Here is a 17,306-nt window from a genome sequence, read left to right on the forward strand (position 1 = left end):
CATGATATACCTTGCGAAATCACTAATTAAGATTAATTTTTTGCAAATATCACTCCCACCTCCTCATGTTGCGACAAAATGGCGCACTATATGCGTCACTTTGTCGCAACTTTTTTGGTAGATCCGTTTATTCAAAACCGTTTATCTTTTAAACTGTGCATCCAAATCTTGAATAATTTTCATCATTGGATTCCTCGCGTTGAGATTTTTAAATTTAGATCCCATGTGAATATGTTTTGACGAACTTTTTTCTTCACACAAAAAACCAGACCAAAAAACTAGGCAAAAATACGAACCGGGAGTATATTTTTTCCTTTCACTGTGCCTCCCGCGGAAGCAAATCTGTGCCTCCATAAGAAATGAACCCATGCCTCTCGTGAGAAAAAAGGCACATTATTTTTCGTTTCCGAGAGGCACGGCCATGCCTCTCTGAAACAAATTCATGCCTCTCGTGAAAGCAAACCCGTGCCTATTGCGAATGAAAAAAATATAACATCTATTTCTGTATATTTTCGTGAGGCACGACCATGCCTTTCGTGGAAGCAAATCCACACCTCTCACAGAAGATTTTTTTTCTTTTTTTCAAGAAACACGGCCGTGCCTATCACAAAAGTAAGAAAAGAAAAGACATTTTTTTTCTCTGAGAGGCACGGTCGTGCCTCTCGCGGAAGCACACCCGTGCCTCTCGCGAAAGGGAAAAAACACTTTTTTTTTGTTTTTGACTACGGCCATGCCTCTCGTGAAAGTAAAAAAAACGTGTTTTCCTTTTTCGACAGGCACGACTGCGTCTCTAGCGGAAGCAAATTCATACCTCTTGCGAAAGAAAAATAAAGAAAGAAAAATGCATTTTTTCTTGTTTAGAAATTTCCAATTTTTTGTCCAATAGCTAAGAAAGACTGGCCAAAAGCCCCAAAAAACGAGAAAAACATCTAAAAGCTGAAAACATGTGAAAAGAACAATAAAATTTGAAGGTAGCACTCAGAGCGCGACACGTGACGGCAGTTCACGCTAAATGACACGCTCTAAGCCCAGTCCAAATGACCCTTGAGGGGCTCCTTCATCAGTTATTTTTTTTTGGGTGAGGCTCTCTCATCGGTTTTTTTTAAACATCAGTACAAACACAAGCGCTCATATACATGCGCATACACTCATCCTTATGAATGCACACACACACACCCTATTTTTATGAGCACCTCCGAAAGATCAAGCCGACATATCATTTTGAGATTTAGGAAGCTTTACATTTTTTTGAGACAATTTAGGAAGCTTTACATACTGGCGTGTCTGTCTGAGCCCTCGAGTTGGGCTTCTCATGGACTTTGTCTGGTAAATTCTAGACCAACTAGTACTTCGTAGGTCAAATGGGCCGTCCACTCTGTTACATCGCGCAGTAGCATTCCGTTCCCTTTCTTGCGGACCAATACTAGACACAGAGGCGATCGAGAGGGGGCAGAGATTCGGGAGTCGGCGGCGACGCAGGAGGAAGCGCTCGGGGAGAGGCCGCCGCCCGCCTGGGAGGGTCTCGGAGAGCGTTAGAGATGGTGCCGGCGAAGGGGTGGAGCCGGAGGGTCGGGAGCGCGCGGTCGTTCGTGGGGAACGCGCTGGGCGGCGTGCGCGGTTGGACCAACGTCGCCTCCTGGGCGGTCGCCGGGAGCCTCGCCTACTACCTCTGGGTCCGACCCGCGCGCCAGCTCCAGAAGGAGCAGCAGGTCGATTTCCCCTTGCTAATTCTTGTTACCGCTGTGATTGTCTTCTATTGGATGGATCGGTCTGGACATATCGCTTTCTCGGATGAGATCGCCGTAAGATGCAGTTGCCCACATCTCTACAAGCCCGTTTAGTTAATTCCAGGAAATTGTCGAAATGATGCGTGTATAGGCGCTGGCATCAAGAGCTTGTTGTTTACTTCTAGGAACTGTGCGTTGGCTTGCTCGGAATTGATGCTGCTGTCTTAGCTTTTGGTAGGGACTGACTAATTGTCAACTTCATTTTATCTGCCAAACTTAAACCATAGGAAACACCATTGAAATTACAGCCGGCTAGTGTCTGTCATGACATTTTACATGGTTGAGCTATCGTTGCTTGGGAAGTTAAACTTGTGAATCTTAATATGGCCTTCTTCCAACAAGAATAATTTGATGATGTATTTTGATAAACACTTCATTCATGGAAATATTATTACTGTCAAACCAAATAGAGCGAATAAATGGCATGCTCTTATAAAAGTGGGACAGCTATGTTCAGCTCTTGCATCCACCATATTGAAAATGATAATCTGAATTGCCTCTTGCTGCGTGTTGTCCTTTTTAAACAGTCACTTGTTCTATTCAAAAGTGTGACTTAGGAATTTCATCCTCCTGTAAGGCACCCTTATTTATCTACAAGTAAAAGAACCAAATGTTCTAGCAGTTACTCATGTCTCATCTATCCTGATAAGCAGTTAGTACTTATTACTTTTCTTTATCTGAAATTTTCTTTTATAGAGTTGTCTGTTTTCGTTCCATTTCATCCACCGATGTTTTTGCACCAAATTACTTCAAATTGCTGCAGTGTTATCTTGATATTTCACGCTTCTCCACTCTTACTATTATGTTTAATCTGGTGATTTTTCTTTCCACTCTGTTGATAATGGTATATGCCTTTTTTCACAGGAACGAGCTGCTTTAGCTGCTGCCTCGGATCCATACCGTTATGTCGAGAAACGGAGGCCAATTCCTGACCCCCAGGTAACCTTTGTATCTTCACTTTCACTAGATCCCTGAGACCCAGACAACAAGCTATTCCATCAACTGGTTCTGCAAGTTGATTCCTTATCTACTACTGCATGTAATGTCACCAGGACACTGGCCTAACTTACGGGAAGAAGAAGGATCCTCCGAAGTCTGACAACTAGTTCATCTGGGAACATCCTGTACCAAATACGGCGTCCGTTTGACTGGCAACGTCCCAATATGGGATTTCTGCAAGCCTGATTGCTAACGCATGATAAGCATATACCGTTAAAAAGGTTGCTTCCTCATGCTAGCAAGCCAGGTCTTGTTGTCGTCTGAGTCTCTTCGTTTTGAGTAATTTAGCGTTCATCTTTTGAGTTTCCTGCTTGTTTGGACGGATACCGTTTTGTTAGACACGAGGAATCATACTGGAAATGTAAATGTGTAAGTGCTAGATGTTCAGAAATCGGTGTATGGAGACACTACAATCCGTGCATTGTGATACCGTCACTGCTACTGCTACTCTGCTAGTGTTTCCAACATGCTAAATAATAAATCCACTGTCTATGATCGGAGTGCAATTGTTTGTGTGTAGCATGATACTGCTCCATTACAGAAGTGCCGGAAGAAATCTGTATTTTCTTTTGATGCATCTCGGCATTAGGTGCTTCAAGTGTGTTTAGAGAGAGATGGAATGTACACATACCCAGATACACTGTTCTTATGAGCATCTTTCAAAGGCTGGGCTACAATTATTTTTTTGTTTCGTGTCCTACGGTTAGCATATACCACCTCATCAAAATATGCAAGCCAGCAACAATTTTCAAGCCCTAGCTACCACAAAATGTACATCATCATATGTCATCATCATGCGCACCTTCACTGAGAAACAACACTCTAGATCGGCTACACTTCCACCAGGTGATCTCAACCGTCTAGGGTGCTCAAACACCCAAGAATAATAAGATCCGCAAGAGATTAGTGGGGGAATCAAATTTCTCTTGGTGGAAGTGTAGATCGGGGCCTTCTCAACCAATCCCTAGAAAGTCAACAAGTTTGATTGGCTAGGGAGAGAGATCGGGTGAAAATGGGCTTTGGAGCAACAATGGAGTTTAGGGCAGGAAGAGGTAGTTCTTCATGAGGAAGAAGACCCCCTTTTATAGCGGGGAACAAATCCAATCGTCATGCTCTTCTCAGCCCGCACACAAGCAGTACTATCGCTCCAGGAGCGGTACTACCGCTTCCTACAGTTGTTGAGGAAAATAGAGGCAAGAGGGGAGAACAGAGCGCCGAGCGGTAGTAGCAGCGGTAGTACCGCCCCTAGTGCCGCTCCCACTACCGCTCGTCCTACAGGGTTGTGGCACCCTAGCTCAGAGAAACCGAAACGCCCCGTATTCCAGCCCAGAGATCGAGGAGAAGTCTTCTGAAATACGGCACTGCTTAGCATAGAACAAACCAGCTTTCTATTAGTACACAGATATGACTACAAGGTTTCCGATATTACAATGAATAACATCGGCACGGCGACACTACGCCATCCTCAGTTGCCCTATGCAAGCAACAGAACAACTCGAAGCAGCGGAATAACTCTAGCAGCGGAAAAACTACTGGCAGCGGAAGAATGACGACGGTGGTAATGGACTCCAATCCGCAGGGACTCTGGCTGGAACACTTATCCTAGCTCGTGAACACAGGAACAACACCAAACCGTCAAGCAATCCAGACACGACCTGCAAGCTGGCATGACACGCCAGGTCAGTACATTGAATGTACTTGCAAGCTCACAATAATCCAGAAGCATTCAAGACAAACAACATCATGGCAATTACAAGTTAAACAGGAATTAACATGAGATCATCATAACAACATGACATGAGCAACATGACATCCAAAGTAGTACTCCCAAAATAATACCAGCTACCATCATGAAAATAATCATAATAGCCACTAAGAATCCAAAGGCAACATGAACATGATACCGCTAGAACAATATGAGCATGGCATGAACATATGAATCTGATGATACTAGCATGCAACATGATAACACTACATGCGCCAATTATTCTGCTCGGGTTATCTCGTAACCATCACACGCAGCACTTACCAACCTCGGACATCACACGATCATCTCAGGATCAAATCAAGCTTGGTATAAACAATACCGTAGTAATCATTAAATGACCACAAGGAGCTTGATCTTTACCCATGATTCTCACACAACATCACAAATATCCAACAACTCGGTATCCTCGATACCACCGTGATCCTTCCGGCGATCACAACCACGACCAATACTTGGTCTCAAACCGTGATCCTTATGGCGATCACAACCACGACCAATATTTGGCCCGTGATCCTTACGGCGATCACAACCACGACCAATATTTGGCCTGTGATCCTTACGGTGATCACAACCAACTTATCTCATCTTCGAACCGGGGTTGTTATTAATCAAGTTATTATTAATAGTGTTGACTCACGGTGGGACCGACACGAACTGGGCCCTTATCCGCGGGCGCGGCTATCGATAGATTAATATACCACTAGCATCATCCATAAATAACATGCAAGAATTTATCAATAACACCACCGAGTAACACTTAACCAACTAACAACAACGGAACAATGCTTATTAACAGTACTCAGTAACCGACGTTAGTCATGCACCTAAGAGCATGACCAACCCAACATGTACTACTATCAAGCATGGCAATATGATAGTAATACTAGCAACCAGTAGGGCATGATAACTAGGTGCATAACAACATAGCAAACAAGTAAGCACAAACCCAGAAGCATTTCCGAAACAACGATAACCATATTTTAAACAAGCACTCATTTAATAAATATTCAAGTTGAAAACCATGGCTACTGCATGACTATCATGCAAGTGGGTATTGTGGCTTGCCTGGGGATGAAGAAGGCACCGGGGAGAAATGCGGTGAAGCCGCAAAAAGATTTGCCGGAAATAGTTCTCTCTCGGAGGGGCTGTTTACGTGCAAGGGCAAAAAGGTCATTTTCATAGTGTCAAACCATAGTGAAAATGAAACCAACAGAACGGGCTCGACGAAACGAAGAAGTGGGCTTTGGAATCACCTCATTTGGAGTTGTGGTTAAAAAGATATGAAGGGTTGAAGTTCATGGACTCTGCAAAAATAGCATCACAAACAAGTCCCTGAGTGGATAAGGCAGAAGCGCAAAGTTAGAAATACGCTTTTTGTTTAACAAAATGCATTCTGGGCTGAACAGAGAGGAAATACGCTTTCTCCAAAAGGAAACGTACCAAAGGGAAAGTACGCTTTCTTTAAGTGAAAACGTACTGGAGTGTTTACGCCTCCACTTAAACACGTGGCAGAGGCGGGGCAGGGGCTTGAGCGGCTGATGTGCGGGTCCCACGGGCTGTGGGGCCCGTCACTTATCCAGCCGGACCGGGCGGGTCAACGCGGGGCCGGCCTGAGTGGCTGCCAGGTGGGGTCAGGGAAGGAGGGGGCCCGCCTGGCTCCTGTCTTCTTCCTCCTCCTCGCTGCGCCCTGATCGGAAGCAGAGGAGCAGAGGCAGGGGGACGCCGGCGACGGTCCGGGCGGCTCCGGCATTCTCCGGCCGAGCTCCGGCCACCGGCGGATGCGGGATGCGAAACCGCACCCAACCAGAGGTCCACGAGCGTTGGGGGAAGTGCAGAGCAGCCGCGGCTCGGGGCGACAGGGAGCAAGGGGCGGCGGCCGGACTTGGGAAAGTACGACCACAAGGGCTCCGGTGAGAAGAAAAGGGGTGGGGAGGATCTCCGGTGTGAGAGGCTTCTAGTGGTGGAGAAAGGGGGAGGGGAGAGGCTCGGGCTTGAGCCAATTTAGGCCGAGGGGAGCGACGGCCATGGCGGCAATGTCGAGCGAGGAGAGCTCCAGAGGCTCGGGCGAGGGGCTGGGGAGGGCTAGTGGAGTGTGCGGAGGCCGTTGGTGTGCTCAAACACTTCGGGGGAGGGCTATAGATAGCCGGGCGAGGGCATGGCCAAGCTGGCATCGTCGTGGACACGCGGCCGGCGCCGCGGACGCGTGTGCTCGCGCATGGGCTCGGGGAAGGCGACGAGCTATTGATGCAGGGATCACGGAGACGAGGGCGAGCTCGAGGACAAGAGGAGAAGGAGCCGAACGCCATTAAAGCTCGGTCGGCCACAGTGCGCCGTGGGCGCGCGACGACGAGAGCTGACAGAAGGGGAGAGGGCTCCAGGAGGACGGCGACGACGCGGGCCAGTTGTGGGACATGATCACAAGCACGAAGACGACGAGAGGAGGGGGTCCAGCACAAACAACCACTGGACGCGCGCACTGCACACAGAGCGCGTGCACAAACACGCCATTGTCGTGGTTGCTACCTTTTGAGCTTGCGTTGGATTTCCCCGAAGAGGAAAGGATGATGCAGCAGAGTAGCGTAAGTATTTCCCTCAGTTTTTGAGAACCAAGGTATCAATCCAGTAGGAGGCCACGCTCAAGTCCCTCGTACCTGCACAAAACGATAGCTACTCGCAACCAACGCGATTAGGGGTTGTCAATCCCTTCACGTTCACTTACGAGAGTGAGATCTGATAAATATAATATTTTTGGTATTTTGGTATAGAGATGCAAAGTGAAAAGTAAAAGCAAAGTAAAAAGCAAAACAAGATTAAACTGATGGAGATTGATATGATGAGAATAGACCCGGGGGCCATAGGTTTCACTAGTGGCTTCTCTCAAGAGCATAAGTATTCTACGATGGGTGAACAAATTACTGTTGAGCAATTGACAGAATTGAGCATAGTTATGAGAATATCTAGGCATGATCATGTATATAGGCATCACGTCCGTGACAAGTAGACCGAAACGATTCTGCATCTACTACTATTACTCCACTCATCGACCGCTATCCAGCATGCATCTAGAGTATTAAGTTAAAAACAGAGTAACGCTTTAAGCAAGATGACATGGTGTAGAGAGATAAATTCATGCAATATGAAATAAACCTCATCTTGTTATCCTCGATGGCAACGATGCAATACGTGCCTTGCTGCCCCTTCTGTCACTAGGAAAGGACACCGCAAGATCGAACCCAAAGCTAAGCACTTCTCCCATGGCAAGAACTACCAATCTAGTTGGCCAAACCAAACGGATATATCGAAGAGACTTGCAAAGATAACCAATCATACATAAAAGAATTCAGAGAAGATTCAAATATTATTCATAGATAGACTTGATCATAAACCCACAATTCATCGGTCTCAACAAACACACCGCAAAAAGAAGATTACATCGAATAGATCTCCACAAGAGAGGGGGAGAACTTTGTATTGAGATCGAAAAAGAGAGAAGAAGCCATCTAGCTAGTAACTATGAACCCGAAGGTCTAAAATAAACTACTCACACTTCATCGAAGAGGCTATGATGATGTAGAAGCCCTCCGTGAAGACGTCCCTCACCGGCGGAGCTCTGGAACAGGTCCCAAGATGGGATCTCGTGGATACAGAAAGTTGCGGCGGTGGAATTATGTTTTTGGCTCCTGTTCTGATTGTTTGGGGGTACGTAGGTATATATAGGAGGAAGGAGTACGTCGGTGGAGCACCGAGGGGCCCATGAGGCAGGGGGCGCCCTAGGGGGTGGGCGCGCCCCCCACCCTCGTGACTGCCTCTTTGACTCCTTGGAGTAGGGTCCAAGTCTCCTGGATCACGTTCAGTGAGAAAATCACGTTCCCGAAGGTTTTATTCTGTTTGGACTCCGTTTGATATTCTATTTCTCCGAAATACTAAAATAGGTAAAAAAAATAGCAATTCTGGGCTGGGCCTCCGGTTAATAGGCTAGTCCCAAAAATAATGTAAAAGTGGAAAATAAAGCCCAATATAGTCCAAAACAGTAGATAATATAGCATGGAGCAATCAAAAATTATAGATACGTTGAAGACGTATCAGGCATCCCCAAGCTTAATTCCTGCTCGTCCTCGAGTAGGTAAATGATAAAAAGAGAATTTTTGATGCGGAGTGCTACTTGGCATAATTTCAATGCAAATCTTCTTAATTCTTATATGAATATTCAGATTCGAAAGATTCAAGACAAAAGTTTATATTGACATAAAAATAATAGTACTTCAAGCATACTAACAAAGCAATTATGTCTTCTCAAAATAACATGGCCAAAGGAAGTTATCCCTACAAAATCATATAGTCTGGCTATGCTCTATCTTCACCACACAAAGTATTTAAATCATGCATAACCCCGATGACAAGCCAAGCAATTGTTTCATACTCTAACTTTTTCAAAACTTTTTCAATCTTCATGCAATACATGAGCGTGAGCCATGGATATAGCACTATAGGTGGAATAGAGTGGTGGTTGTGGAGAAGACAAAAAGGGGGAAGATAGTCTCACATCAACTAGGCGTATCAACGGGCTATGGAGATGCCCATCAATAGATATCAATGTGAATGAGTAGGGATTGCCATGCAACAGATGCACTAGAGCTATAAGTGTATGAAAGCTCATCAAAAGAAACTAAGTGGGTGTGCATCCAACTTGCTTGCTCACGAAGACCTAGGGCATTTTGAGGAAGCCCATCATTGGAATATACAAGCCAAGTTCTATAATGTAAAATTCCCACTAGTATATGAAAGTGATAACATGAGAGACTCTCTACTATGAAAATCATGGTGCTACTTTGAAGCACAAGTATGGTAAGAGGATAGTAACATTGTCCCTTCTCTCTTTTTCTCTCATTTTTTTATTTGGGCCTTTTCTCCCTTTTTTATGGCCTCTTTTTATTTGGTCTTCTTTGGCCTCTTTTATTTATTTTTCGTCCAGAGTCTCATCCCGACTTATGGGGGAATCATAGTCTCCATCATTCTTTCCTCACTTGGGACAATGCTCTAATAATGATGATGATCACACTTTTATTTTTCTTATAACTCAACAATTACAATTCGATACTTAGAACAAAATATGACTCTATGTGAATGCATCCGGCGGTGTACCGGGATATGCAATATGACAATGATGAAGTGTGTCATGATGAACTAGATGGTGGAAAGTTGCATGGCAATATATCTCGAAATGGCTATGGAAATGCCATAATAGGTAGGTATGGTGGCTGTTTTGAGGAAGGTATATGGTAGGTGTATGATACCGGCGAAAGGTGTGCGGTATTAGAGAGGCTAGCAAAGGTGGAAGGGTGAGAGTACGTATAATCCATGGACTCAACATTAGTCATAAAGAACTCATATACTTATTGCAAAAATCTAGAAGTTATCAAAGCAAAGTATTATGCGCATGCTCCTAGGGGGATAGATTGGTAGGAAAAGACCATCGCTCATCCCCGACCGCCACTCATAAGGAAGAGAATCAATAAATAAATCATGCTCCGACTTCATCACATAACGGTTCACCATACGTGCATGCTACGGGAATCACAAACTTTAATACAAGTACTATTTAAATTCACAACTACTCAACTAGCATGACTTTAATATTATCACCTCCATATCTCAAAACAATTATCATGCTTCAATCTTTTCTTAGTATTCAACACACTCAAAAGAAAGTTTCACAAATCTTGAATACCAAGCATATTATTATTAAGCAAATTACCATGCTATTAAGAGTCTCAAAATGATTTAAGTGAAGCATGAGAGATCAATAGTTTCTTTAAAACAAATCCACCACCGTGCTCTAAAAGATCTAAGTGAAGCACATAGAGCAAAATTATAACGCTCAAAAGATATAAGTGAAGCACATAGAGCAAAACTACTCAGCTCAAAAGATATAAATGAAGCACATAGAGTATTCTATCAAATTTTAATTCATGTATGGCTCTCTCAAAAATTGTGTACAGCAAGGATGGTTGTGGCATACTAAGACACAAGGACACAAATAATACAAGACGCTCCAAGCAAAACACATATCATGTTGGTGAATAAAAATATAGCTCCAAATAAATTACCGATGGAAGTGGACGAAAGAGGGGATGCCTTCCGGGGCATCCCCAAGCTTTGAATTTTTTGTGTCCTTGGATTATCTTGGGGGTGCCATGGGCATCCCCAAGATTAGGCTCTTGCCACTCCTTGTTCCATGATCCATCAAAAGAATTCACCCAAAACTTGAAAACTTCACAACACAAAACTTAAAGAAGAAAACTCATGAGCTCCGTTAGCGAAAGAAAACAAAAGACCACTTCAAGGTACTGTAATGAACTCATTCTTTATTTATATTGGTGTTAAACCTACTGTATTACAACTTCTCTATGGATTATAAACTATTTTACTAACCATAGATTCATCAAAATAAGCAAACAACACACGAAAAACAGAATCTGTCAAAAACAGAACAGCCTGTAGTAATCTGTAGCTAGCGCAAGATATGGAACCCCAAAAATTCTAAAATAAATTTATGGACGTGAGGAATTTATCTATTAATCATCTGCAAAAAGAATTAACTAAATATCACTCTCCAAATAAAAATTACAGCAGTTCTCGTGAGCGCTAAAGTTTCTGTTTTTTACAGCAAGTTCAACAAGACTTTCCCCAAGTCTTCCCAACGGTTCTACTTGGCACAAACACTAATTAAACACAAAAAACACAATTATGTATTAAATAACAGCAAGGATAAATATTGGGTTGACTCCCAACAAGCGTTTTTCTTTAAAGCCTTATAGCTAGGCATAATATTTCAATGATACTCACATGAAAGACAAGAATTGAAGCACAAAGAAAGCATCATAAAACACGTGACAAAAATATTTAATTCTAACATACTTCCTATTCATAGGCATCTTATAGGCAAACAAATTATCAAGGCAAGCAAAAACTAGCATATGTAAGGAAGCGGAAAGAAACAATAGCAATCTCAACATAACGAGAGGTAATTTAGTAACATGAAAATTTCTACCACCATATTTTCCTCTCTCATAATAATTATATTTAGAATCATAAGCAAATTCAACAAAATAGCTATCACATAAAATATTTTCAACACGATCCACATGCATGCAAAGTTGACACTCTTACAAAATAGTGGGATTAACATTAACTAAAGTCATGACCTTTCCAAACCTACTTTTATCAAAAACTTCATAAGATTGAACATTCTCCAAATATTTGGGATCTAAAGTTGACATTCTTCCAAACCCACTTTCAATATTATTGCAAACATTATAATCAATATCATATTCATCATGAGGTTTAAATAAATTTTTAAGATCAAAAGAAGAATCACCCCAATCATGATCATTGCAACAAGTAGAGGACATAGCAAAACTAGCAACCCAAGCTTAGGGTTTTGCATATTATTAGCACAATTGGCATTAATAGAATTTATAATAGAATCATTGCAATCATGCTTTCTATTCAAAGATCTATCGTGAATCGCTTCATGAGGTAATTCATCACACTTTTCAGATTCACGAATTTCAAGCAAAACTTCATAAAGATAATCTAGTGCACAAAACTCACTAGAAATTGGTTTATCATAATTGGATCTCTTAAAAAGATTAGCAAGCGGATGAGGATCCATAGGTCTTAGGTTCTCTGTTTAGTAATAAATAAACAAGTACTCCAACCATACGAGCAAACAAGAAACGGGCAAAAAGAGGCAAATAGAGAGGGAGGATAGAGAGAGAGAGAGCGAATAAAACGGCAAGGGTGAAGTGGGGGAGAGGAAAGTGAGAGGCAAATGGCAACTAATGTAATGCGAGAGATAGGGATTGGGATGGGTACTTGGTATGTTGACTTTTTGCATAGACTCCCCGGCAATGGCGCCAGAAATTCTTCTTGCTACCTTTTGAGCTTGCGTTGGATTTCCCCGAAGAGGAATGGATGATGCAGCAGAGTAGCGTAAGTATTTCCCTCAGTTTTTGAGAACCAAGGTATTAATCCAGTAGGAGGCCACGCTCAAGTCCCTCATACCCGCACAAAACGATAGCTACTCGCAACCAACGCGATTAGGGGTTGTCAATCCCTTCACGGTCACTTACGAGAGTGAGATCTGATAGATATAATATTTTTGATATTTTTGGTATAGAGATGCAAAGTGAAAAGTAAAAGCAAAGTAAAAAGCAAAACAAGATTAAAGTGATGGAGATTGATATGATGAGAATAGACCCGGGGGCCATAGGTTTCACTAGTGGCTTCTCTCAAGAGCATAAGTATTCTACGGTGGGTGAACAAATTACTGTTGAGCAATTGACAGAATTGAGCATAGTTATGAGAATATCTAGGCATGATCATGTATATAGGCATCACGTCTCTGACAAGTAGACCAAAACGATTCTGCACCTACTACTATTACTCCACTCATCGACCGCTATCCAGCATGCATCTAGAGTATTAAGTTAAAAATAGAGTAACGCTTTAAGCAAGATGACATGGTGTAGAGAGATAAATTCATGCAATATGAAATAAACCCCATCTTGTTATCCTTGATGGCAACGATGCAATACGTGCCTTGCTGCCCCTTATGTCACTAGGAAAGGACACCGCAAGATCGAACCCAAAGCTAAGCACTTCTCCCATGGCAAGAACTACCAATCTAGTTGGCCAAACCAAACGGATAATTCGAAGAGACTTGCAAAGATAACCAATCATACATAAAAGAATTCAGAGAAGATTCAAATATTATTCATAGATAGACTTGATCATAAACCCACAATTCATCCGTCTCAACGAACACACCGCAAAAAGAAGATTACATCGAATAGATCTCCACAAGAGAGGGGGAGAACTTTGTATTGAGATCCAAAAAGAGAGAAGAAGCCATCTAGCTACTAACCATGGACCCGAAGGTCTGAAATAAACTACTCACACTTCATCGGAGAGGCTATGATGATGTAGAAGCCCTCCGTGAAGACGGCCCTCTCCGGCGGAGCTCCGGAACAGGTCCCAAGATGGGATCTCGTGGATACAGAAAGTTGCGGCGGTGGAATTATGTTTTTGGCTCCTGTTCTGATTGTTTGGGGGTACGTAGGTATATATAGGAGGAAGGAGTACGTCGGTGGAGCACCGAGGGGCCCACGAGGCAGGGGGCGTGCCCTAGGGGGGTGGGCGCGCCCCCACCCTCGTGACCGCCTCTTTGACTCCTTGGAGTAGGGTCCAAGTCTCTTGGATCATGTTCAGTGAGAAAATCACATTCCCGAAGGTTTTATTCCGTTTGGACTCCGTTTGATATTCTGTTTCTCCGAAATACTGAAATAGGCAAAAAAACAGCAATTCTGGGCTGGGCCTCCGGTTAATAGGTTAGTCCCCCAAATAATGTAAAAGTGGAAAATAAAGCCCAATATAGTCCAAAACAGTAGATAATATAGCATGGAGCAATCAAAAATTATAGATACGTTGGAGACGTATCAGTGGTCACCATGTGCAACGGCATGTAGTGGTAGAAATGGGTCATAAATTGTTATCTAGGGAGTAGTTCATCCAGGGGAGGTCACAACTATGGTGGTAGATTGGTGAAAACTGCTATGGTTAACTGGTAATTACCCTCTAAAGTTTACTGCAGTAAACTTGATCGTGTACTGCTGCTCAACAGGGAGATGATTGAGGTCAATGGAGTTGTCAGGTAGATTCAGGGTAAGAAGGACTTACATCCTGGTAATTTTGAGAAGACTAGGATCAAGGATTAATGGAGTTGCTTTGCAACTGCCAAAGATGGTCCAGAATCAAGATCATGATGATGCTCTTAAATGGAGAAGCCACTTGAGCTGAACTTTGGCAAGGCAGGCTCATTTGGCCATATGAAGATGCTCAAAAGGTTTCATACCAATTGGATAAACCAAAATGGTACTTCCTTCACAAACATTTCCACTGACCAGAAACTTGCAAAAATTCTAGAGGACAAATGGCTTGATGAAACATGCCCAAAATGGGTGGAGGTAAGTTATATGGATAACAAAAGGCCTAGAAAAATTGGCAGCCATAAGGGAGCAAGATAAAATATACTTGCTTCACAATCTGAAAGTTTGGACAGAATCAAAGAATTGAAGGTGAGCTCACATGGAGGCATGACATGAGCTCTACTTTGGTGGAGAGTGATGATTTGGTGATATGAGGGACCATGCAAAATGGCAACTCATTTGGATATGCCTAGCTTGTACTTCCTTCACAACCAGTTCCCTCAGACAGGAACTTTGGAAAATCACAATTAAATGATTACTAGGCAAATGAGGTTGCACTTTGGCACGTGGCAATGATATGGACAGGTAAAGGTGTCCAAGGCGTTTGAGGTCAATTGGGAAAAGATAAATGACACTTGCTTCACAATGTGCCATTTAGGGCAGAATAGGAAATGAATTATTTGAGCATGATGATAAACATGGCAAATGAAATATTTTACCATATTTGAGAAATATATGACCCAAACAATTTATGAGAATTATTTGGGAATTTTAGGAGTGATAGAAATATAGGTTGCTTCACGACCTAGGGCAATTTGGGTTATTCCTTTAATAGAAAAGGAATATTCCCAAATAAAAGAATATTGGGATTTGGGCTAGGATGAAAATGACAGGGTCTAGGGAAGGATTTGGGAATGACAAGCCACTCTGGAAGCAAAGAAGAGGGCATCTTCTTTGGTTTCCAGACCACAAAGCCACGGAAAAAGAAAACTCAAGCAAAAACCTCAGAAAAACAAAAGAAAAAGAAAGGGCCAAAAACCAGGCTATCACAAGGGTCTAACGAGGTTGCACGATAGAGTACTAGAGGTGCTATCGTAGAACCTTACATGACATGAAAAGTCGAGACCACAGCAGGGAGCGGTAGTACAAGCAGAACTAGCAGCGGTACTACCGCTAATAAGCGGTACTACCGCTTGCAGCTCTCCACCACCTCTACAGCAAAACAGAGGGACTATTCCAAAGAAGCGGAAAGGAGACATGGGTGCAGAGAGAGTGTGTATGTGATGATTCCTCCCAAACCTTTCCGAAGCAGACCCCCTCTTGATAGTATGGTTTATCCTACGACTCAAATCCACCAAAAAGAAACGCAGGAAAATAAACCGTCTTCTGTAGTAGACTTCGAGGGGCAGTAATCATCTTGTGCCTTATGATGTAATATCTTAAATTTTCAATGCACACGATTAGTCCGCAGATGTATTGTCATCAATCACCAAAACCACTAAGGGAGAAATATGCCCTAACCGGAATATTGAGGAACTCTGTGTCCTTAGGGTGGTCCTAAGAAAGAAACACGGTATGGTTAGTTTGTAATTGACATGTTAGAGAAGGTTAAACAAGTGGTATATGAGCTAAGAGTAGTGTGGCTGTGGTAGTGCTATGACTCCAACAAGATTGTAGGTGTCCTGATCCCATTGTGCGCCACTATGGTCTCTTAACCCGGACACTTGGATCCATATGGCTCTACACTTTCCGTGGTGGTTGTAGACCTGGGTCAAGGTGACCTCTTGGCCAAAGAACTTAAACACCTGCTTCATAAAAAAATCAAGTGCACCTCTTTAAAGCCCTTGCCAGTCCTCATCCCACCAGATATGAGCTCACACATCTTGGTAAGCACAAAGTTGGACATAAATGGTAGCCATTTCATTGTGTTCCTCCTACCAAACATCTTTGTCTTCCTGGCCTTGAGGACTGCCTTATGTGTAGCAGTAACATTAGGCATCGCCAGCACAAAATGTTGGATGCATAGAATGCCACTCAAAGATATATGAATCTGAAGGCATGTGCTCATTGGTCGGAGGCTAGGAGTCCTCGACATAGGACTCAAAGAAGTTCTGGGACAAGACAATGGTCTGGAAATAGTCTTGGGTGCTCATGTCCTACAAGCATTATCGTCAAGACTGGTGAAACACACTACACCTGAAGAGTAAGAAAATCAAATACATGTGGACAATAAGTATAGTACACATGGGTCATGAAGTTCAACACCCCTACGACTGATCTTCAAGCTCAAAGCATACCATAGAGTTCAACATACTAGCACGCCTACATATCAAGTATACTTTCAAACTAGCATACTAAACATACTCTGGTGCGGAAGCTAGTACCATATCTTCCATGGTATCATTGGGACCAACATGGGAAATAGCGTGAGCCTCATGAAAGCCTTCAAGAAAAACCTAGCAATACTATCAATCCATCACCATTATATGCCACAACATCACATGCTCACACATCGACATTCTACAATGCTACCACATGCTCAGAGATCTACTCCTACCACATGCTCACATATCTAAGATTTATCGACTAGGGAGAAGGCACTGATTGAACTTACATCCATCGGTGAAGCCGGGTGAAGGTGTAGAACATATCGTAGAAGAGAAGGAAGACAAATTTCCACCTCCATCTACCATCATCCATAGAAGACGCACTGCTTACCTTCTCATCGGTGAAGAATCCGTGTGGGATAGATAGCCTGAGGGGGGTCGACAGTGAGCCAAAGGTGTCTAAATAGCGAGACCAATTCAGTGAGGTGGCCCAGTTTGTCCAGCTGCTTTCCAAGGGCATGCGCGAGCTTGCCCATCTTCCTGTTCGCATGAGCTTCACACCACATTCCCACCCCCTGCATGTCGTGAGCCTCGCTGAGAGGAAACAACCGTCTAGACTGTTCCTAGAGGGCCTGGCTTAAAGGCGCTTTAAACA

At 43.2% G+C, this 17,306-nt stretch overlaps 1 protein-coding gene across 1 annotated transcript; it reads left to right on the top strand.

Moving 5' to 3' along the window:
* The first annotated feature begins 1,383 nt into the window (after positions 1-1,383).
* Positions 1,384-3,292, top strand: LOC123151752 (uncharacterized). The gene is made up of 3 exons (XM_044571408.1): positions 1,384-1,709; positions 2,652-2,726; positions 2,840-3,292. The coding sequence occupies exons 1-3, from the start codon at positions 1,539-1,541 to the stop codon at positions 2,891-2,893; spliced, it is 300 nt and encodes a 99-aa protein (XP_044427343.1). The 5' UTR covers positions 1,384-1,538; the 3' UTR covers positions 2,894-3,292.
* Positions 3,293-17,306: the final 14,014 nt, after the last annotated feature.

This window comes from Triticum aestivum, chromosome 7A, assembly GCF_018294505.1.
Source record: "Triticum aestivum cultivar Chinese Spring chromosome 7A, IWGSC CS RefSeq v2.1, whole genome shotgun sequence".
Classification (NCBI taxonomy): Eukaryota; Viridiplantae; Streptophyta; class Magnoliopsida; order Poales; family Poaceae; genus Triticum; species Triticum aestivum.

Coding starts and splice junctions, on each gene's coding strand:
- LOC123151752 (XM_044571408.1), top strand. CDS start 1,539: ATGGTGCCGGCGAAGGGGTGGAGCCGGAGGGTCGGGAGCGCGCGGTCG. Junction 1,710..2,651: donor AGCTCCAGAAGGAGCAGCAG/GTCGATTTCCCC, acceptor CTTTTTTCACAG/GAACGAGCTGCTTTAGCTGC. Junction 2,727..2,839: donor GGCCAATTCCTGACCCCCAG/GTAACCTTTGTA, acceptor TAATGTCACCAG/GACACTGGCCTAACTTACGG.